The sequence below is a fragment of the Sciurus carolinensis genome, chromosome 2 (genome assembly GCF_902686445.1).
Source record: "Sciurus carolinensis chromosome 2, mSciCar1.2, whole genome shotgun sequence".
Lineage (NCBI taxonomy): Eukaryota > Metazoa > Chordata > Mammalia > Rodentia > Sciuridae > Sciurus > Sciurus carolinensis.
The window spans coordinates 22,015,253-22,038,724 of NC_062214.1; the positions used below are offsets into that span (position 1 = coordinate 22,015,253).

Here is a 23,472-nt window from a genome sequence, read left to right on the forward strand (position 1 = left end):
CAATCATTCCAGATTCTGTAGTGCCAGAAGTCACTGCTCCCCACTAACCTGCTCAATCAATGCTCAGCCTCAGCAAAACCACCATGGAGGTTAAGAGTGGTAAGAAAATCAGACCAAAGAAGAATTTAAAAGTTGTCACTTCATTATCCATATCCTCCTAGCAGCACTAAGAAGACAGAAGTGCCATTTACAGGAAATAAAGGAGGCACCTTGCCAGCAGAGCTCCTCCTCACAGGACTATTAAGCTGTGGTGGCCCTTCCTAATGACAAAAGCAAGGCACAGCGGAGAATTCCAGGGAAGGAAGGAGCACTATAGCTCCTAATCCCATATGCCTTATAATGAACTATGATGAAGTAAAACTGCCCGCCAGCTTCCAGGGATAAACTCTAATCCCAACACAGAATGAAAAATCATTGTCTTGGGCTGGGGTATAGTTGAGAGGTTTTCTTAGCATGTGCAAGGTTCTGGGTTCCACCCCAGCACTGGGAAAGGGGGTGGTGGGGAAGAATCCTTATCTTTACCTCCAAACCAGGCACAGATCTGAGCTCCCACAAAGGCCAGCTTTCCCTTCACTACCCCACTGTGGCAATAGTACCACCAGCCTGTACCATTAAGTTCCCAGGTTCAGGATTTTCCCAGCCTGTGCCCTCTACTCCTTCATTCAATTAATCTCAAGAACAAGTAAGGCTGGCAGCACAATACAGAACTTCAGACCTAAGAACTTCAGGAAAGCAGGTTTTGGCAAAAGTTTCTACTCATTCTTCATGTGCATCAATTAACTAAAATTCACTGGACAAAAAGACCATTTTAGAAACAACCATAACCTCAAGATGCTCCCCCTTATAATATCAGTTCATGGAAGAAACACAACTGAAAAGACATTTTTCTTTCCTTTTCTTTCTTTCCTTTTTTTTTAATTTGCAATGTCCTGGCTGCCCCCATTTAAAAATCATTGAAAACACCTAATTAACTATCACTAATAATGTGGTCAACAACTTTTAGTCCTTAAATAACTATTTCAAGAAATTTCAGTCCCATCCCACACATGAAACTCTGTAGAGTTCCATGCTCCTGCCCTGCCTACTCTTGGTAGCTCACCTCAGCACTGACTTCATTCTGTCTGGAACTAGATTCCACCTGTCCCCCAAATTCTGAGATTTGCAGATACTAGATGAAATCTGTAGATTCCTAAGCCTTTGTTGCCTCCACTAAGATACCCTCCGCTCCTCTAAAAGAGGACTGCCGGGGCTCCTAAAACCCTCTTTGTCAGCCTGCTCCTCCTTTGCCATTCCCTCATCCAATCCCACTGCCCCCCCCCCCCCCCCCCCCCGTGTCTGTTTCCCATGGGACTCTAGGATATCACTGGAACAAAAGAGAAATGTTCCTCACCATCTGCTACCTCCTTTATCTAAGGAGTTACTTATCTCACCACTCAGAACTTTCATCTGAGCTAAAGAACAGTCATTCCCCAAGGAAGCAAAACTCCAATGGATATATTATTTGAGGGAGGATACGACTTGATCAGCACACATCAGCCCACTGACTTTTCAGGAACATTTACATGCAAACAGAACATATGTACTTCATATCACTGACTTCAAAAGTCATTTAGAGAAGAAAAGGCAAACTTAAAAACAAGAATCTGAAAAGACAAAGTATGTCTTTTTTTCTCCTTCTTCGCTCACAAGTATATCTGTTGTTAAAATGATTTGAAGCAGTTTAATATATGTAAGCTTCCCCCCAAAAGAAGACTTTTTAGGTCAATGTGATACATATGAAAAATAATAACAGGGATTTTATTAGGAACACAGCTTATAGAAGTAATTTAGGGAAACAAGATGCTATCCAAAAGGACTAAGCTGCCACAAACTGGAAGACCAATAACTGCTTACTCAACTCAAAAGACGTAATTGTGCTTTGGAGTCTATTTCAGCTATTCTCAGACAAAACATAGTCAGCTTAAGAACTAGCTCTTAGCAGAGTACTGAACAAATACGTGAATAACTTCACTGGGGACGGGGAGGGGAATGTGTGGAATCAAGCAGGTTTGTTTTTTCCCCTTCAGTGCTGGGGATGAAACCCAGGGCCTTGCGCATGCTAGGCAAGCACTCTATCACTGAATTACACACTCAATTCTGCAATCTGGCTTTACAGTCACCTCTAACAGTGGCACAAAGAAGCCCAACTGCCCTAAACATTCACTTCAGAGAGCAAGCTATACCACAAACATCCTGTAGAATGTTTTTAACAAAAGGTGATCACCTGGATCTAGAGTTTGTTCTGTGGGTGCCAGGATCCTGACCATATATAACCCTTCCCCTACCCTTGTGCTAGCAAAAGGAGAGTCTCTGTGTCTTGTTTCCCCTGTCCTGTCTCCTCACAAGTTCCAAACTTTGGCAAAGGCAACCCAACTTTGTATCCCTGCATCTTCATGTCTTTCCTCTATGACTTTGTAGCCACAAAGCACAAGAAACAACAGAGGCTTACTACAAATTATATGATAGTCCTAAACAGCAAGGACGCATACCCTTCCCAGCAGAATGACAGATGAATTATGATTGCTTTAGAAAACAAAGACTGAAATTTAGGAGAAGAATCAAGACTCACTTCTTATCCAGCTTTCTTTCCATTTGTAATCTCTTCCTAACTCCTAAAATACTGATTAACTTGAAGAAAGGGGACTCATAGGTAATAAATATAATATGCTACCAAACTATCATGTTATAAACATCCCCTAAGTCATAAGTAAAAATAACTACAACTCAAATGCCTTACCATCCTTGTTAACAGCAGTGACTCTGGCCGGGTAAAAACGACAATCAGACCAGCAAGCAAGGACCTGCTCGTTTATTTGAAATTCCTAAAAAACAAAACAAAAACAAACAAAAAACACACACACAAAAAAAAAAAAAAAAAAAAAAAAAAAAAAAAAAACCCTGTTACCAACTGAATTCCATAGGACACGCATAGTACCAAATTCATAAAAGAAGCTGGGATTGACAAGAGAGTGAGAAGGGGGAATGGGCTATTGGGAAAGAGAAAGATGATTCTGCTGTTCAGCAGAGAGTCAAAAAAAAAAAAGGACTGGGACCAGATCCCCAGGCCAGGGAGATCTGGGCAAGGACAGCACAGCTTTGAGGATATACACCCCCATATCCAGAATAAACAATAAAAGCAAGTTTAAGAACCCAGGGTCACCAGGGAATACACCCAATTTAGAGCTGGAAGAAATGAAGTTACTTCATCTTCAAGGAAGCAACAGTCACACTATTTAATGCCACCCACACGTCTATAAGATTTCTTGCCAAAGGAGCCACCCATTCACCTTTAATATTTTGTACTCTTTTCCCAGCACATGGTTTGCATTGATAAATTCTGTAGAATGAATACTGAATAATCAAATAAAACAATATTGGAAGGAAAACCCAAAAAAGGCCAGCCAGAGTTCAAGTTCCCTAGTGAAGGTTAAAATGGAAAACAAAATCCAGGTTGAGTCAGATCTAAAACCAGCAGAACTATTACAGAAGTCTCAGTGCCTGTTTTAAAAACTTAAAACTAATACTTCATATATCATTTTATTTTATTTATTGTGTGTATGTGTGTGTGGGGGGGGTGGTGCTGGAGAGTATAAACCCAGGGCCTTGCACATGTTAGGCAAGGACTCTACCACCAAGCTACACCACAGTCTGGGTAAGTCATTGTGAAGTCAATAGACGCTCCAGGCATAGTGATAAAATTCAGAAAACAGGAATGCAATCCAATCAATTCTGGGTTCCTCAAGGGCTTATAAAAGACCTAGAATAAGTAAGCAGCACAGAATCCACACACAGAATGATAGGTTTACAAATGATCAGGCATCAGGTGAGCTTAATAAATGATCTAGATGTTTAGAATATCTATATACAGTATTCTAGATACAGAGGATCTAGAATTCAATCATTCATTCATTTATTCAACAAATATTTACTGAAAGCCTATTATGTGCCAGGAATTGTTCTAAAGGCAGGAAAACACTGGTATAAAAAAGAAATAAGGTGCTGAGCATCTCAGTAACTCAGGAATTCCACTGATAATTCCAGCACGTCAGTAATCCCAGTAACTCTAGACACTGAGGCAGGAGGATCACAAGTTCAAGACCAGCCTCACCAAATTAGCAAGGCCCTAAGCAACTTAGTGAGACCCTTATCTCAAAATAAAAAATAAAAAGGTCTGGAGATGTAGCTCAGTGGTAAAGTGCCCCTGGGTTCAATTCCCCAGTACCAAAAAAGGGAATAAATAAATAAATAAGGTCCCTGGTTCATCATCGATGCAGTTCAGCCTAGTTAGTTTATAAGCTGTCATGTCAATCACATCAAACAGATGAAGAATGAAATACTTCAAGAGCCCCAGGCACCAGAGAGATCTCAGGGATACAACTATAGGCCAAAATAAGGACTGGCTCCCAGCTGCTATTGACTTTCACACTGAACATCAAAGACATTTTGAATGGAACACAAACAGTCCAATGGTTGATACCACTCATTATAGAACTCGCCAGATTTATTACTCACAGAAGAGCCGTCCTCTTCATGTAAACCCTCTTTCCTCAGTTGTATTTTCTCTAAAGGGCGTAAATAAGGACTGTCCCAGCAGAACCACTCATCATAACGATGGTTCCAACGCTTGAAATGAATGAGTACTTTTCCTTCTTCGTAGTCAATGTCTTCTATATGAGCTGGATACCTGAGTCAGAAAAGAATTAAAATTCCTTTAATATCTACCCAAAATATCCAAAAGGTACCCTATCAAACCTCTTCCCACAGAAACATGTTACCAAAGTCTTAAAGGCCTAACATTTGGAGATCTGTGTAATTGGGTCAAATAAACTATGCAGGTAACAGGTTCAAATCCCAACCTAGATATTACACAGTTTATGAACTATTAAACTAACCTTTCAGAACCTGAGTTCCCCCATGTAAAGTGGGTTGCCAGTTGAAAGAGATGACATATACAAAAGGCTGGAGCACACAGGTAGCAGGAAGCAAATATCTAATAAGTGGATTATATTTAATGTATGCCAATATATTAGAATGATCATGCAACCCAGACTCCACCTGACAGTCTCCATTATAAGTATTTTGTAATCCATGCAATGGAATGCTATGCAGTCCTTAAAAAGAACAAGATGATTCTATGTGCAAAGGTATAGAAAGCTCTCCCACAATGTGATTCAAAACACTGAATGTGTAAACTGTCTATTTCTAAAATAAGATAAAAATATACGCAAAAAACTTATAACAGTGGTTACTTGTAGAAAAGAATGGTCAGTTTAGTAGATGAACTGAACTTTTTTTTTTCTTCCCTGCAGTGCTGGAGATTGAACCTTTTGCACATGCTAGGCAAGTACTCTACTGCTGAGCTCAGCCTTACATGGGCTCTTTCACTCCACTCTACCCATCCTTCTGGACTGAGAGTTGGGAAGTAATGTCATTTTCTGGACTCCCTTATAATTTATAATTAGCAACCAAGGTCACAGAGACCCATGGATTAGTGGCCAGACCTAGTACACCAGTGCAAGGCCTCTCAAACTTTCAAGTATATGTAAACCATAAGGGGATCTTGTTTAATATGAAACTTCTGATTCAGTAGGCCAAACTAGGGTGAAGAGCTTTGACAAGGATTGGGCATGTAGCTCAGTGGTAAAGCACTTGCCTAGCACACATGAGGCCCTGAGTTCAACTGCCAACATCGTTAAAAAAACAAGTATTCAAGCATTCTGACAAGCTCCCAGGTGATGCTGCTGGTATGAGGCACTGGGTTCAATCTTCAGCACCACATAAAAATAAATAAAATAAAGGTATTAATCCATCTACTAAAACAATTTTTTTTAATTAAAAGTAAATAAATAAAGCTGGGGTTGGTGGCACACACCTATAATCCCAGTGGCTAAGGAATCTAAGGTTGGAGGATCGCAAATTTGAAGACAGTTGCAGCAACTTGTAAGGCCCTAAGCAAATTGGTGAAGCCTGTCTCAAAATAAAAAATAAAAACTGGGGATAAACTTCAGTGATAAAGTGCCTCTGAGTTCAATCCCCAGTACCAAAATATAAACAAACAAAAGAAAAAGAAGATCTCTTAAATATATTAATCAGACTGTTATTTTGGAGTAAATTTTAGGGTCTACCTATATTTTCTCCCTTGAATTTGCACATTTCCATCCTACTATATCCAGCACCTAGAATAGTACTGTCCTAATAAGTAGGTGCTACCTAAATAAACAGGCTTGCTTCTAGTATCTGTAAATTGTGTCCTCTTCAAACTTCCCACTCATGTCCTCTAAGGCAGTTTGCTTGGCACTAACCTTGCATATACTGAGCACTCAATAAATGTTCAGTAGATAAATTCTGCTCTCCCTATTCTTCCCAAAGGTCACATGTCCTGTGAATTTTTCAATTTCAAGGTTCTCAGACTCCAACTTCCCATTCCAATGTCAGTCCCTCCCCAAGTTGAGGCCTCTATCACTTCATGTACATCCTCCTACAGGAATGACACAGCATTCTTTCCAAAACTCCTAATGGTACTATGCACACATTATGTATTGCTCAAAAAAATTAACAGCCAGGCACAGTGGTGCACACCTATAATCCCAGCAGCCTGGGAGGCTGAGGCAGGAGGATCTTGAGTTCAAAGCCAGCCTCAGCAACTTAGCAAGGCCCTCTGCAACTCAATGAAACTCTATCTGTAAAAACAAATACAGGGCTGGGGAGATAGCTCAGCTGGTAGAGTGCTTACCTTGCAAGCACAAGGCCCTGAGTTCGATCCCCAGCACCGCAAAAAAAAATAAAATAAAATAAAATACAAAAAAGGGTTGGAGATGGGGCCCCTGGTTCCCCAGTATTAAAAAAAAAAAAAAAAAAAAAAATCAATCAAAGGAATAAAAAGTCCTGAAACTAGTCTTCTATGCCAATCCAACTGACAGCTGCAATAAATATGTCTTAACAGCATTAACAGCAGACTGGCTATGTGATCTGCAGAATTGAGTAGTACAATTGTAGGAAATAAGACAGGATTTCCCAAATCTATTCCTCTTGGTAAAATGGGAAAAAGGACACAAACATCTCAATTATAAACTTCTTGCTCTCTCATTCATTCCGCCTATAGGCACTGATGACCTCTGTAAAGTAACAATCTGAGTGAGGCTGGGGTGTTGTAGCTCAGAGGTAGGGTGCTTGCCTAGTATGTGTGGGTTCGATTCTCAGCACCACATAAAAATAAATAAATAAAATAAAGGTCCATCTACAACTAAAAATAAATAAATAAATAAAATAAAATAAGTAAAATAAAAATCTGCCCTAACATATCACCATTCAAACCACTCTCTTTAATGTTTTACTATCACCAGCTGGAGCTTTCAAAGACAGGGTCTTTTAACTAATACAGTGAATTAATTTTTACAGACTTAAATTTATTTAATTTACAGAACCTTTCTTTGTACTGTAATTACATTCTTTCTAAGTTTTGGTGTTGAAATATACCTTTTAATTAAAACTGGTAATTTTTTAATACCCTTACTACTATTAAGCAGCTATTAAAAAGAATGAAGCAGTTTTAGGTGATCTTAAAAGATATCTAAGAGGACTGGGGTTGTGGCTCAGTGGTAGAGTGCTTGCCTAGCATGTGTGAGGCACTGGATTCGATCCTCAGCACCACATATAATTAAACGAATAAAATAAAGGTCTATCGACATCTTAAAAAAAAAAAAGATATCTAAGAAAAGTGGCGAAGTGGCGGTGGAAGGCAGAGGGGACCCTGAGATGTAAAACCGAACATTGGAATGCACTACCGCTTATTTGGGGGAGGGGAGAAAGCCAAAACATTCATACCTGTGTTTAACTACATGGGCTATTTCTGGAAGGATGATCAAGTGGGTTGGTCTCTTGGGAGGGGAACTGGATAGTTAAGGAACTAGACAGGAAGTACAAGACTTATTTTACTCAATGTATATCCTTTTGTATGTTTTGAATGTTGTACATGAGCACATATTAACATGCAAACTATATAATTAGATTTTACTCTAAATTATCCTTACTTGGCAAAATAGAAAGTGAGGAAACTCAGGACAAATTCTTTTAAATTCTATTGGTTAGTGCCTTCTAAATGTCTGGGAAGGGGCTGGGGTTGTGGTTCAGAGGCAGAATGCCTGCCTAGCACTTGGTTCAATCCTCAGCACCACATAAAAATAAATAAATAAAATAAAGATTTTGTGTCTATATATTAAATAAATAAATAAAAGTCTGGGAAGTCAAGATTCACAAAATCAAGTCTGAACTCCTACACTACAACTCCACTGCACACACACAGATCTGAAGGAATCTCTGCGTCCTTAAAGACTAAAGTTTTATCCTCACTCAAAAAAATCTTCAACAGGCAAAAAATTAAAAAACAAAAATAATTTTTTTCTTCCCCTGGGCAAGGGTATTCCACTGTCTGCAGAACTACAGAAACTACTCCAAGAGCCTTAACAGTAGCCAAGGGACAACGTTTCCTCAAGAGATAAGTGGTCCTATCTATTTCCCTAAAGTGTGACAAGGAGGCAAGTTACTCATAGGAGGGTGGGGTACCTAACTGCATTTCAGAAAAGAAGGAGGCAGCAAAAACCATCTCAAAGATCACCCCAGTGAGTCTTGGCAGATCACAATTACTATCTGCCTTGGGGACAGTTCAGCTTCATAGTCAATAGGACTTTATTAAGTGTCTTTCATCTGACCTGCCAATTCCAAGTCCTGGAAGAAATTATACACACATATGTGTTCAAACCCCTGCCCTGGATTGAATCCAGGGGTGCTTCACTACTGAGCTACATCTCTAGACTTTTTTATTTTTCATTTTGAGACAGGGTTTCACTAAATTGCTGAGGGTCTTGCTAAGTTGTTGAGGCTGGCTTTGAACTTGTGATCCTCCTGCCTCAGCCTCTTAAGCTGCTGAGATTACAGGTGTGTGCCACTGCACCTGGCTGATTAAGCTTTAAAACCATTAGCTTGAAATACATAAAATGGCTGGTAACTAACTTTTTTATCCATAAAAAGAGTAATTTCACTCTTAGATAACTATAAGGTTGGCTAGAGAGAATGAGTTAAGATTAAAAAAAGAGAGAGGTATAAATGAAATTTGTATAGGCAGAAAAGGGAACAGAATTTCAAGCTTCAATTTGTGGCTGATAGTGACTGATGAAATTGATATGTTAGCTTCCAAACCAACACTGCACCTAGAACTCACCTTTCTAAACAATGGGAATATCAGTCAGAAGAAGCAGATATTAAACACCAAAGTATCAGTAAAAGTTAGCTATGGGGAGCTGAAGATGTAGTTCAGTGGTACAGCAATTGCATGGTATGTGCAAGGCCCTGAGTTAGGTACACACACACAGAAAGGTACCTATTGGGGGGGGGTAGGGGGGGAAGGATTACAAATGGCCAAGAGGTTTTTGCTTATACTTCGAATTTTTACAAGATTTAGTCACATATTACTTCTGTAAATAAAAATATATTTTTTTTCAAGGACTGGTGATTCCAGCAATTCAGGAAGCTGAGGCAGGAGGATTGCAAGTTCAAAGTCAGCCTTGGCAACTTAGCAAAATAAGTCTCAAAATAAAAATAAAAAAGCTGAGAATAAAAATATAAGAGGTGAGAATGTAACCCACCCAGGTAGAGTGCACCTGGGTTAAATTCCCTGCAACACAAAATGAATTAATTAATTATTTGAAACACAACTAAACGTCCCCCACCCCCTTAGCCCGCCTGGGATCTGGAATGGTTTTATTTTAGTATAACTCAAGAAAAAATATGTATCTTGAGAGAGTTGGGGTGGGGAATAATATAAAAGACTTGCAGGCTGGGAAAAAACAAAGGCCTATTTTTATAAATGTTTAATGTTTACACCCCTGGATGCTCCAAGAAGTCATAATTGTGACAGTCGGTTATGTGTGCCATAAATTTAGTTGCTAGTAAAAATTCTGCCTGTTTGCCCTGAAAAAATTAATAAATAAATAAAATAAATAACTAAATACTTCTAAATTAAAAATTCTAAAAATTATTTAATGGACAGATATCAACCAATAGCTTCATGAATGGCCTGTGCTTATATGCAGTTATTACACGCACAAAATGAAACATCATACAGTTGTGAAGAAAAAGAAAAGAATAAAGATTGTAGACATGGTGGCACATGCCAATAATCTCAGCAACTTGGGATGCTGAGCCAAGAGAATTCCAAGTTCAAGGCCTGCCTCAGCAACTTATCAAGATCCTATCTCAAAATAAAAATAAAAAGGGCTAGAGATGTACCTTAGTGCTAAAGTGCCCCTGGGTTCAATCCCCTGTACAAAAAAAAAAAAAGGAAGAAGAAGAAGAAGAAAGAGATACTGTATGAATTAATAGATACAGAAAAAGTTCCAACATATATTAAATTTTGAAAAAGAAAGCTACAGCAGCTGGGGTTGTGGCTCAGTGTGAGGCCTAGCACGTGTGAGGCCCTGGATTCAATCCTCAGCACCACATAAAAATAAAATAAAGGTATTGTGTTCACCTACAACTAAAAAATATATATTAAAAAAAAGCAAGCTATGGAATTGTAGCTATCTATATAATACAAGCTATCTAATGATTAGCTTTGTGTTAAGTATAGATTGGTTTTGTTCATACAATATTTTAATAAAGACACATTGGTATGATAGAAAGAAATAGACAATCTATGAGGGTAAAGCAGAAACAGAATAGATAAAGGAGCAGAAGCAAACATTCTCGCTGTATATACTGTTTCAGTGTTCTAATTTTTTTAACTTCTTGTATTTCCCAGAAAACTATCACATCACATTCCAATGATTACTTTGTCACACTTTCAAAACTGATACCTGTCATTTATTTTTTGTATGTTACCACACAGACTGGTGCTTCTAAAATGATGTTGAAAATTAGCAGGGAGCCAGCACAATGGAATACACCTGTAATCTCAGCTACTCGGAAGGACTGGGCAATTTAGCCAGACCTTGTCTCAAAACAAAAAATTAAAAAGGGCTGGAAATGTGGAAATGTAGTTCAGTGGTAGTGTCCCTGGGATTCATCTGGAGTAACACACACACACACACACACACACACACACACACACAATAAAATAATATAAAATAAGAAGAGGAGGAGGAGCAACCAACCTACCTACCTACCTACCTTCTCTACGGCCTTTTCAGAAAGTAGTTCCTTACCTACATTTTCCATTGCTTCTGTGGTTACTAGTTGGATCAAGTTTTCTACCTCTTTTTGAGTCAACTGTGCCTAAGCTAATAAGAGCATTTGGGGGGTTTGTTGCTGGGGATAAACCCAGAGCCACCTCACTGAGCTACCCTCAACCCCCCAAAATAGAGTTTGAAATGGCAATCAGAAATTAAATATAAAAGTGTTCAAAAACTTAGCATCTTCCCTCAAAGAAAGGAACTGAAGATTCCTCACACGTACTTGAAGCTTAAGTCACAAACAGGATTTTTAAATATCCATATAAACACATGACTGTTAAGCACTTTGTAGGGCAGGGACTATGCCCATTGCTTGCATTATTCAATAAAAACTCCTGAATTTGTATTATGAAAAAGTCAAACTGCTGGGTCCTAAAGAAATAGACGACCAAGCATCAGGATCTCTAAGGTGGAAAGAACCCAAAGAAAAGCTTGGTGGCTTCATTGGGATTCCCTACCCTATCTTATAAGCAAAGAGACCAAGTAATACAGTCTGGAGGGAAAAGGGTAAAGGAGTATATCTCTAAAATTACGCAGACTTCCTATACCCACCCATACCAGCACCACTTGGAAAAGAGACACTGTCTTTCCATGGCCTGCCTGGGCTCAAGAATCTGGGTTCCAGTTACTCTCTAAAGCACCTGAATGAACCTTTCCCCATCACCGCTACCCTCTCTTTAAGCCCATGGCCTCCCACATGCTAGGCAAGTGCTCTATCCTTATACTATTATCCCCAGTCAAGCCCCATTCTCTCTCTTTTACTTATTTGTTTGTTTGTAAGTTTGTTTCTCTATTTTGTCATGCTTAGGATTGAATGCAGGGGCAATCTACCACTGAGTTCCAACTCCAGCCCTTTTTAAGTTTTTTTATTTGTCTTGCTAAGTTGCCCAAGTTGGCCTTGAACTTGTGATCCTCCTGCCTCAGCCTCTTGGGTAGTCTCTTCTCCCTCCTCTGACTTTTTTTTTTTTTTTTTTTTTTTGATTTAGGGATCTAACCTAGGGTCTTGAACATAGAATGCAAGTACTCACACTGAGCTACATCCTTAGCTTTTCCCTCCTTCTCTTTTAAAAGTACATTTTTCCTTTTTTGCTGCTGGAGATTGAACCCAAGGGTGCTTATCCACTGAGCCACATCCCCAGCACCCTTTATTTTTTTATTTTATTTATTTATTTTCATTTTGAGACAGGGTCTTGCTAAGTTGCTTAGGGCCTCGCTGAGTTGCTGATGGCTTTGAACTTGCATTCCTCCTGCCTCAGTCTCCCAAATTGCTAGGATTACAGGCACATGCCACTGCACCCAGCTTAAAATACATTTTTCTACCACTCACCTCCCAGTCTGTTCCTGAGTCAAACCTACTTTCTCTGTTTACTGTCCACAGAAGCAGCAACTGAGTGTTGAAACCTACTTCAAATTTTTTCATCAGACTTCCTTTTTTTTTTTTTGCTGTGCTGGGGATTGAACCCAGGGCCTCATGCTTGCAAGGGAAGCACTCTACCAACTGAGCTATATCTCCAGCCCCAGACTTCCTTTTACACTAATCAGATATTAGAAGTTTAGGAGAATACCTTTAGAGAATCCTCAACATTTGTACTGAGAGAAAAGCATTTGCCAAACGTCTAATTCTCCCCTAGAATGCCCAGTATATGGTAGGCATTCAAAAAATGTTCAATGGATGCATTTTTTTTTATTTTTTATTTATTTTTTTTTTTTGAGGCACCCAGGATTGAAACAAGGGCCTCAAGCATGCTCACAATCACAAGTGACCTACTTGTGCCATGTATCTTATTTTAAAAAAATCACATATCAATACCAGGAGCCATAAAACCAACACACACACATACACAACAAAAATCAAAAACAAAATCAAACCAGAGGGGCTGGGGAGATAGCTCAGTCAGTAGAGTGCTTGCCTTGTAAGCACAAGGCCCTGGGTTCGAACCCCAGCACCCAAAAAAAAAAAAAAAAAAAAAAAAATCAAACCAGAATGAATGATCAAAATTAACCAATGATATCACTAGACCAACAATAATCCCAGCTACTCAGGAGGTAGGACCGCAAATTCAAGGTCAGCCTAAACAATTTAGCTAAGACCCTACATTAAAATAAAAAGTAACGACTGGCAGAATTTTTTTCCAGGTGCTTCCTCTATTACTATCCTTTATTCATATTAACTCTTTTTAAAATTTTAGGTTATTTAAATAATTTTAACAGAAGTAGGCTGAAAAGCCATGAGTTTTAGAATTCAATAACCCTGTTTTCCCATCCCTCACTTCCCAAGGCACTGAAGCTGAATCTTCCCCCTTGCAGTTAAAAGAAAGATGGCATTGGCAGAAATGTTAGGGAACTTTGAAACTCTTATTCTCCCCATGTCCCATATGGCTTAATTTTAACATAAAATGCCTTCACACTGGATTGTAAAAGGCATGTGGTTTTAGAGATTTTTTGTGTATGATGTATTATCTTCTGCAGTATTAAAGGGAAAGAAGTATTAATGTGCATCGCCCTATCTTGTTTTTGAAGCCAGGGAAGTTGTATGATTTTGTTACCAGCAATGCTAACCTGAATATGATCTGGTTACCCTGGAAATGCAGGAACTTACATGAATGTACTGTAAAACAAAATGCGGACTGATTTTTAAAATAAATAAATAATAAAAATAAATAAAAATAAAAAGTAACAAAGGGCTGGGGATATAGCTCAGTGGTAAAGTTACCCTGGGTTCAGTCTTCAGTACCCAAAAAAAAAAAAAAAAAAAAAGGGATATTCACATTTGAGATGTGAAGAAGACAAACCAATCCCAGTAGATCTGTCAATTTCAAGATAAATGTACATGGTGATTACCAAGATAAAAGTGCTTTATTCCAAAGGTCAAAAAGTATGAAAAGCACTTATTTAGTAGTAGGGTAGAGCACTTGTCTAGCATGCGAGGCCCTGGATTTCATCCCTAAAAATCACCACCAAAAAATAATAATAATAATAGTAATCTGAAATTCAACTTGGAAAGGACAGATAACTAAAACTTCATAGTAAATGAGATTATTATGACATCCTTATTAAGCAAGTCGTACAACTGGTCACCAAGTCAACCAAAAAGCTACAGAAAACCAGGACAGTTGATGTCAAACAGAACAGGACAAGAAGCTGACACAGTGGGGCATGACTATAATCCCAGCAATTCAGGAGGATCATAAATTCAAGGTTAGCTTCAGCAATTTAGTGACACCCTGTCTCAAAATAAAAAATAAAAGGGCTGGGGATGTGGTGCAGTGGTAGAGCGTCCCTGGTTTAATCCCCAGTACTACAAACACTCATATAAAACAGGACAGGGAGAATGATCAAAAATTAGAAGAAGGTCTTCGAACTAAATTCCTCAGAAACTTTCTAAGTATCTATCCCAAGTCAGGAAAGTATGCTAGGTTTTGGAAATGCAGAACCAAATCTATGAAGACATGTGATCATGGTAGCTAGGAAGACAGACCCTCTGATACAAGACACACCAGCCTTTCAAGTCCTGTCAAACCATGCACATTCCCACATCCAGTCTGCTTCCTTTACCTGAAACAATTCCCCTGCTTGTACTTTGCACGTAATATCCTTATGCTCCTGCAGCCTCAGGACCACACTACCTCAAGTGGCCCCTATCTCCTGTGTCAGTTTCCTGCTTGCTTCCTGCATAGCATTGACCTCAATCTGTGATCATTTCATTGGTTTCTCTATTTACTTGTTTAAGTTAATGACCTGCTTCCCCAGAGGATGAAGTACCCCTAAAGGCATCTGTTGCTTATATACTACAGTATTCCCAAGAAGAATAAGATACAAATAATTATAATAAAGTATGCCAGATCCAACAAGAGAAGACTCCTTCAGGTAACAAGGACAGAGAGAAGCAAAAGGCAGAGAAGGAGAGAAAGAGGGACAAGGAAGAGGAGGGGCCCAGACAACTCTAGGGAAGAGGAGACACTTGATTACAGTTCCGAAAGACGACAAGGCATTTTCCGGGTGATCAAGAAGGGGGTGAGGGCTGGGGCGATAGCTCAGTCGGTAGAGTGCTTGCCTTGCAAGCACAAGGCCCTGGGTTTGATCCCCAGCACCGCAAAAAAAAAAAAAAAAAAAAAAAAAGAAGGGGGTGAGGCTGGCATATTTTTGAGAAAGCATGTGATATATGAGTAAATCAGCATAATACAGAAGAATAAAAGTACAAAAGAGGACAAGGATATGCAAGTAATTGAAGAAAAGGAAGGAAATAGCAACTAAATGTAGGGGACCCACAGCTGGGCCCTAAATGAATGTTTCCCCAGAGCAGTCCATAGACCAATGGGTATTGGCAAGCACAGAACTGGTGATCAGCAAGGTCTCCATGGGGAATCTTTTATTGTCCTTTTACATAATCTGGACCTCTTTATCAGAGCTGTCCAGTTGTGGTATCACAGAAAGGTTAGAAAGCAATGACCACAAAGATCCAGGGCTAGAGACACAGTTCAGTGGTATAGCACTTGCCTAGCATGCAGGAGATTGTGGGTTTGATACAGGGAACCTAGCATTAGATAATCACTTTCAAACAGTAATTGCAGTGACTTTAGAAGATGTCTGCAAATTTGATACTCATCCCTTAAAAAGATAGAATCTAATTATTCCCCTGAATGTGGTCTCAATTCTAACATACAGAATATGATGGAAATGATGGTGTGACACTTCCAAAAGCTGAAAGTTCAATTCCACTTCTGGGTAAATACACAAAAGAACTGAAAACAGAGACTCTAAGAGATATTTCTACACCCATGTTCACAGCAGCATTATTCACACCATCAAAAGGTGAAAGCAAGCCAAGTGTCCAACAGAAATAGATTTTTAAAAAATGGCACATTCAAACAATTAAATATTATCCAGTCATAAAATAGAATGAAATTCGAACATATGCTATACCATGGATGAACCTTAGGACATTATGCTAAGTAAAATAAGGCACTCACAACAAGACAAATACTGTATGATTCCACTTATATTAGGTATCTAGAGTACCTAGACTAGAGGTTACCAGAGGCCAGGGGACTGGAAAAGGTTTTTTCTTTTGTTTCTTGGTTTTTGTTTTGAGATGTTACCCAGGCTGACTTCAAACTCCTGGGTTCAAGTGATTCTCTCACATAAGCCTCCCAAGTGGCTGGGACTGCAGGTGTGCACCCCCACATTCAGCAGGAGTTGTTGATTGATGTGCACAGAGTATCCGTTTGGGAAGAAGAAGAAAAAGCTGAGGATATGGATGGTGGCGATGGAATTACAATGTGAATAAATGAACTTAATACCTCAGAAGTAAACCTTACCTTTAATGTTATGTATTATTTTAACATACAGACATGCACAAATGTGCTCTCTTGGATTCTCATTCTAGGGGAAGTTAGATGCTGCATCTTGAGAATATTCTAGATACCTATGGAAAAGTCCTCCTGGCAGGGAACTGAGGCATTTTGCCAGAAACCAACACCAACTTATCAGCCCCATGAGTGAGCCACCTTCAACTACAACCTTGTGAGACCCTGAGCCAAAACCTCAGGTTAGGCTGCTCTGAATGTAGTTCCTACAGACACTTCAGAGTATAATGACTGTTTATTGTTCTAGACCACTAAATTCTGAGAAAATTTATTACATAGCAACAAGTTACTATTAAAGTAGCATTTTACAAGACATTTTGCTGTGGTTTCTAAAAGTTACATCTAAACACAGTTTTTGGTTAGGGGCACCACTCATGTTTTCAAGTTTGAGAAACAAATTAATTATTAATAGCACTTGCTTACCAAGGAAAAGGAAACGATTGTTCCAGTTGAGGAACAAGGACTACCGGCATGTCCAAAAAGGCAGAAAGCTCAGGTCTAATTCAGGGATACAACGCTGATTTGTAAACCCTGCAGGTCCTTGAGCCCCAGGAAGCCTCACTGCTCAGAATCATGACTGCCTTCCAGTAAAATCAAACTGCCTAACATCACACCCTGGCAGGGTGCAGTGGTGCCGGCCTATAATACTAGTGACTCAAGAAGATGAGGCAGGAGGATCACACGTTTGAGGTCAGTCTGGGCAATTTAGTGAGACCCTGTCTCAAAATAAAAAATAAAAAGGGCTGGGGATACAGCTCAGTGCTCCCCTGGATTCAATCCCCAGTACCCCCCCCAAAAAAAAAAAAAAAGAAAGAAATGCTATAGGAGTGGGTGGGAACCAGGAAGAAAAAGAATTTCCTTTTGAGTTTCTACTCCAATTAGTCAGTATTTACCCACATATTAATATCTCCAGGATTTATAAACTACATTTACATATGGCATCTCTTTTTTGTTTTTTTATGGCATCTCTTTTGATCCTTACCACCATCCCATGAGATTTATGAAGGATTATTATCGCTGCACCCAATTTACATTTGTGAAAATGAAAACTCAATGAGAGCAACTAGCCAGATATGGTGGTACACATCTTAATCCCAGACTTGAGAAGCTGAGGCAAAAATGTCAAGTTTAAGGCAAGCCTCAGCAACTTAAACCCTGTCTAAAAAAAATAAAAAGGAGTGGGAACGTGGTACAGTGTCCCTGGATTCAATCTCCAATACTAGAAAGAAAAGAAAAAGAGAGAGAGAGAGAGAGAGAGAGAGAGACAGAGAGAAAGAAAGTGTCTAGGAAGATGAAGAACCAAGATCATTATCCAAATCTTCTACCTTCACTTCACATCCAGTGAAGAGCTTTCTGCTCTTAACTTGACTTCGCATTTAAATATTTTTATAGTGACACACATCACAGAGGTGTGTTATATGGTGCTATTTAAGTCTATCTGATGGTTAGCCCACAATTTGCCTGAAAATTCACCCAGAGGTTGGAGATTCAGCTCCTCCAGATTTTTTTTTATATAATAGACTTCCTGCAAACATACAGCATTTATTTTGCTTCAAGAATCAAAGTATGACTATTCCTGGCTTGGGAGACACATCAGAAGCCAAAGATTTCTATGCACAAAAGTTAACATTCTAAGCTATCACCAGTCTTTGCTGGAGAAAGGATGAAGACAGAAGATATATTTAGTGAAAAACAAAGAGTCGACCATTAAGCTGCAGGAAAACTGCTGTTTTCAATGCTTTAAGTCTTTCCTTACTCCCTCACCACTTCTATTAATCAAGACCTCATACTTCTAACCCAGGAAGGGTCTTGAATTCATCTTACCTCCCAGCTGCTTTTCACCAGCAACAGTCAGTGAGTACAGATGACCCCTAAGTCCCTCTATTAGTAGTACCAGGCAAAGAGACTGATACAGAACCACTCAATAAATACTCAGTGACTCAAAGAACACCTACTTTCCCATTGCAAACAGGGATCTCTCTCCTGATTCAAATCTCCCCTTTCAACCTCCCTGCTCTGTTCTCTCTCTCTGCATCCTCTGAATACACCATGTTCTTTCAAGTCCTGAGTACTTTTGCTGACATTACTCCTGCCACCTCCAGCCCTCATCCTCATCCCCAAAATTTCCTCATTCCCTATTCTCACTTTATTGAATACATTGGTCCCTCTCTTCCTCCATCGTGGCTACCTCTAAAGTCTGGTTATATCAGATTCTCCACATTCCCAACTCCTGCACCCAGGACACTGAACATGACCTGGGGTGGGGGCGACACCAACATGCTGTTGAGACTCACTTTAAATGCAAATATGGCTTCCCTCTGGAGAGAAGGGAGCTGGCATAACTGGGAAGAAAATAAAAGGTCCTCTGAAGTATCCAAAATTATCTATATCTTCATTTGGTTGATGGTTACAGAGGGGTATACATGTGTAAAAGTTTATCCACAAAGTTTTACACTTAAGATTTGTACACTTTATGGTAAATTATGTATCAATAAAGTCTTTTTTGTTTTGGGTTTTTTTTTTTTTTTTTTTGTATTGGAGGTTGAACCCAGGAGTAACTGACCACTGAGCTACACCCCTGACACTTTTTACTTTTTATTTTGAGACAGAGTCTCATTAAGTTTCTGAGGCAGGCCTTGAACTAGTGATCTTCCTGCTCAGGCTCCAAAATCACTAGGATTGTAGGCGTGTGCCAATGCACTGGGCTCAATAAAGCCTTTCTAAAATAAAATAAAAGACAGTCAGATGTAGTGTTACATGCCTGTAATCCCAGAAACTTGAGAGGCTAAAGCATGAGGATTAGAAGTTTGAAGCCAGTCTGGCCAACATAGCAAGACACTGTTTCAAAAAGGAAAACAAGGCCAGGACCAGTGGTGAACACCTATAATCCCTAACTACTTGAGAAGCTGAGGCAGAAGATCATAAATTTGAGGCCAGTCTGGGCAACTTATCCAGATCCTGTCTCAGAATGACAAGAATAGGAGCCAGGTGCAGAGGCACATGCCTGTAATCCCAGCAGCTGAGGAGGCTAAGGCAGGAGGATCTCAAGTTCAAAGACAGCCTCAGCAATTTAGTGAGGCCCTCAGCAACTTAGCAAGACCCTGTCTCAAAATAAAAAATAAAAAGGGCCGGGGATGTGGCTTAGTGGTAAAGCAGCTCTGAGTTCAATCTGGAACCAAAAAAATAAAAATATATAAAAAAATAAAAGGGATAGAAAAGTAGCTCAGTGGTAAAGCACTACTGGGTTCAAACCCGTAACGTTAAAAAATAAAATAAAATAAAATAAAATAGTACCTTTGTTTTCTTTATTAGTCTTACTACTATGAACTGCCATGAAAATTAATATCAAAAATGTTTTATAAGACCAGGGATGTTCCTTAAGTGGTAGAGCACGTGCCTAGCATGAGCAAGGCTGTGAGTTTGATCCCCATCACTTCCCCCACCAAAAAAAGAATTTAAAAAAAAAGTTTTTATAGGAAACAGATACGGTGGGGCAGCCTAAGTCTCAACACTCAGGAAGCAAATGTGGGAGGATCATTTGAGTCCAGGAATTCAAGCAGCCTGGGCAACATGATAAGATCTCATCCTGTGTGTGTGTGTGTGTGTGTGTGTGTTGCTGGGAATTGAACCTAGGGCCTTGTGCATGTGAGGCTAGCACTCTACCAACTGAGCTACATCCCCAGTCCTCCATCTCATTTTTTTTTAAAGTTATTTAAAAAATCAAGGACTATCACTGGCCCAAGAAGAGGCACAGTCCAGATGGACACAGGGAATCTGTGAGGAGATACTGCCAACATCTAGAAGATCCATAATGAGAGCCTAGACCAGGTCAGGAGGCAGAGATGGCAGCCAGGGTCAGTCAGAATAAGGATGAACTCTGAAGGTAGAACCCATAATATTAACTGAAAGACTGGTTGAGGGTGTGCAAGAGAAGAGATGAAGGTGTTCCAAGGGAGCTCTAAAGGTTCTAGGTCAATTTAGTTCTGTGACACTTGATTTAGTTTTTTTATTGTTGTTGTGGTTTTGTTTGTTGGGTTTTTTTTTGGGGGGGGCGGGTTACTGAGGATTGTTGAATATAGGGGTGCATTATTTATTTTTAAGACAGGGTCTTGTTAAATGGCTGAGGCTGGCCTCGAACTTCAATCATCCTGCAATCATCCTGCATTAGGCTGAGGCCTAATGTGTTGCTGGGATTACAGGCGCATGCCACCACATTCGCCTAACACTTGCCTATATTTTACGGCAAGGACAAGTATTATTATAATGAGGAAAAACAAAGATATACCTTTTACTTTGAAAGAAAAAATCAGGAGCTCAAAGCACCTCAGTAGCAAAGAATACAACAAGTTCTCAGAAATCTTTTTTTTAATTTTTTTTTTAGTCGTAGATGGACACAATACCTTTATTTTATTTATTTATTTTTATGCAGTGCTGAGGATCAAAGTCAGTACCTCACACATGCAAGGCAAGCACTCCATCACTGAGCTACAACCCCAACCCCAGAAATCTTGATATTACATCCCATTCTTCCAAAAAAGGAACTGGGAACCGGGCATGGGTGGCACACATCTATAATCCCAGTGACCCCAGGGAGGCTAAGGCAGAGGATTATAAGTTTCAGACCAGCCTCAGTCATTTAGTAAGACCCTATCTCAAATAAAAATAAAAAGCATTGGAAATATAGCTCACAAGTATAGCAACCCTGGGTTCAATCCCCAGTACCAAAAAATGAATTAAATAATTAATTAAATTTTAAAAGACTGAGACAAGTCAGGCATGGTGGTATAGTCCTATAATCCCAGCTATTTAGGAGGTTGAGGCAAGAGGATCACAACTTTGAGGTCAGTCTTGGAAGTTTAATGATACTCCTGTCTCAAAATAAAAAGAGTTGGGGATGTAGCACAGTGGCAGAGTGCCCTTGGGTTCAATCCCTAGTATCAACAACAAAAAAAAGTCACAGAAGCCAACTGAAAGATCTCCTGAAGGAACAATATGAGCAACAAAATAAAGTAGTACTGGATTATAACCCAAAGCATAAAATAAATATCTGAGTCTACACTGACATAAATAAATGAATGGGGAAAAATTTAAAAATTAAAAATTAAAATAACCAGAAGAGAAATTTTAAAAATGAAAATGTATGCCTTTATGCCATGTACAAACAGAGAAACAACATGTATCCCATTTGTGTACAATAATAAAAAAATAAATAAATAAATAAAATGAAAATGTTACATATATATATACATATATACATACATAAGTAAAAGAGAGAAGAAAATTTCCTGTGCAAATAATATATGTAAATACTCTTCCCTCGAAATGAAACAAAACATTCCACTTTCTAAGTGTGGGCCACATATGGTGATAAGCAGGACAAGAAGTAACTGCAGTGGAGAAACCAATAAACACTCCTCAGCCAGGTGACCAACGTGAATATCACATGATAAATCACAAAGATAGTAAGTACTTTGGAAAAGATGTGACTACAATGGCACTGTGATCTTTCTTCCCAAACCCCAATCTAATCATGAGATAAATATCAGACAAATACCAACCGAGTTACATCCTATACACACAGGTCTACCTTCCTACACTGATTCATCACCTTCTGAAGACCAGAAAAACTATGCCTGTGCTAAACACCACTATATCTCCAGCATCTGACAGTCAATGAGTAATTTGGCTTCAAAAGTCATCTTTGTGAAACATTCTGAAATTCCCACATATGAAATTAACTGTTCTTCCTCCAGGGGTTTTTATACTTACTTTGTACAGAGTAAACACCCCCTTATGATATGATATAATTAATTTCAGGAACTTTATTCTCTACTCTAAGGTGCAAGACTCAGCATGGTATCAAAGCCATACACTAAGCAGAGTTTAATGACACAGACCTGTAATCTCAGGTATTTGGGAGGCTGAGACAGGAGGATTGCAAATTGGAGGCCAGCCTGGGCAATTTAGTGAGATCCTGTCTCAAAATAAAATACAAAGAAAGGGTTGGTGGTATAGCTCAGTAGCAGCACTGAGCTTAGCATGTGCAAGGGCCAGGGTTCTAAACCAAAACAAACAGAAAAGAGAAAAAAGAAAACAAAAACAAAAACAAAAAAATCTAGCATACTTGGAAACCAGACTACCTGTATTTAAATCCCAAATTTAGCCAGGCATAATGGCACATGCCTATAATTCCAGCAACTTGAGAGACTAGGGAAGGAGGATCAAAAGTTCACAGACAGGAGGCTGGGGCTATAGCCTGTGGTAGAGCACGTGCCTAGTACATGTGAGGCAACAGGTTCAATCCCTAGCACCACATGAAAATAAAGAAATAAAATAAAGGCATGCTGTCCATCTACAACAATGAAAAAAAGAAAGAAAGAAAGAAAGAAAGTTCACTGTCTTCCAATGGCAACTTAAGACCCTGTCTCAAAAAAAAAAAAAAAAAAAAACTGGGGATATAGCTCAATAGTAAAGTGCCTGTGGGTTCAATATCAAGTACCAAAAAAAATTTATTAAACTAATTAATTGATTAAATCCCAAATTTACCACTTACTAGAGTGTAAACTTTAGGAAATTTACTTAATGACTGCTTCCTCATATAAAAAATGAGAATAATAGAACTACCCAATTTATAGTGTTGTGAGGTGTTCCCTGAAAAACCTTCAGATTTGTGACTGGCATAGAGTAAATCACTCAACAAAGGAGAATCATTAGCAAAAGACAGAAGCATGAGAACATGTGATTAAGAACCCTTGGCCATAAATGCTAAGGCCAAAATCAAATACCCTACACATCTCCAAATTTCCTGAAGGACCTGTGTGATTTTTCCTCATTCCATGGTA

At 39.1% G+C, this 23,472-nt stretch overlaps 1 protein-coding gene across 1 annotated transcript in view; it reads right to left on the reverse strand.

Moving 5' to 3' along the window:
- The window catches only part of Phf20 (PHD finger protein 20), a 128,615-nt gene that overhangs the window by 70,263 nt on the left and 34,880 nt on the right, over positions 1-23,472 (reverse strand). Inside the window, 2 exon segments of the mRNA XM_047538421.1 lie at positions 2,777-2,861; positions 4,552-4,723. Coding sequence (XP_047394377.1) covers positions 2,777-2,861; positions 4,552-4,723 — 257 coding nt within the window.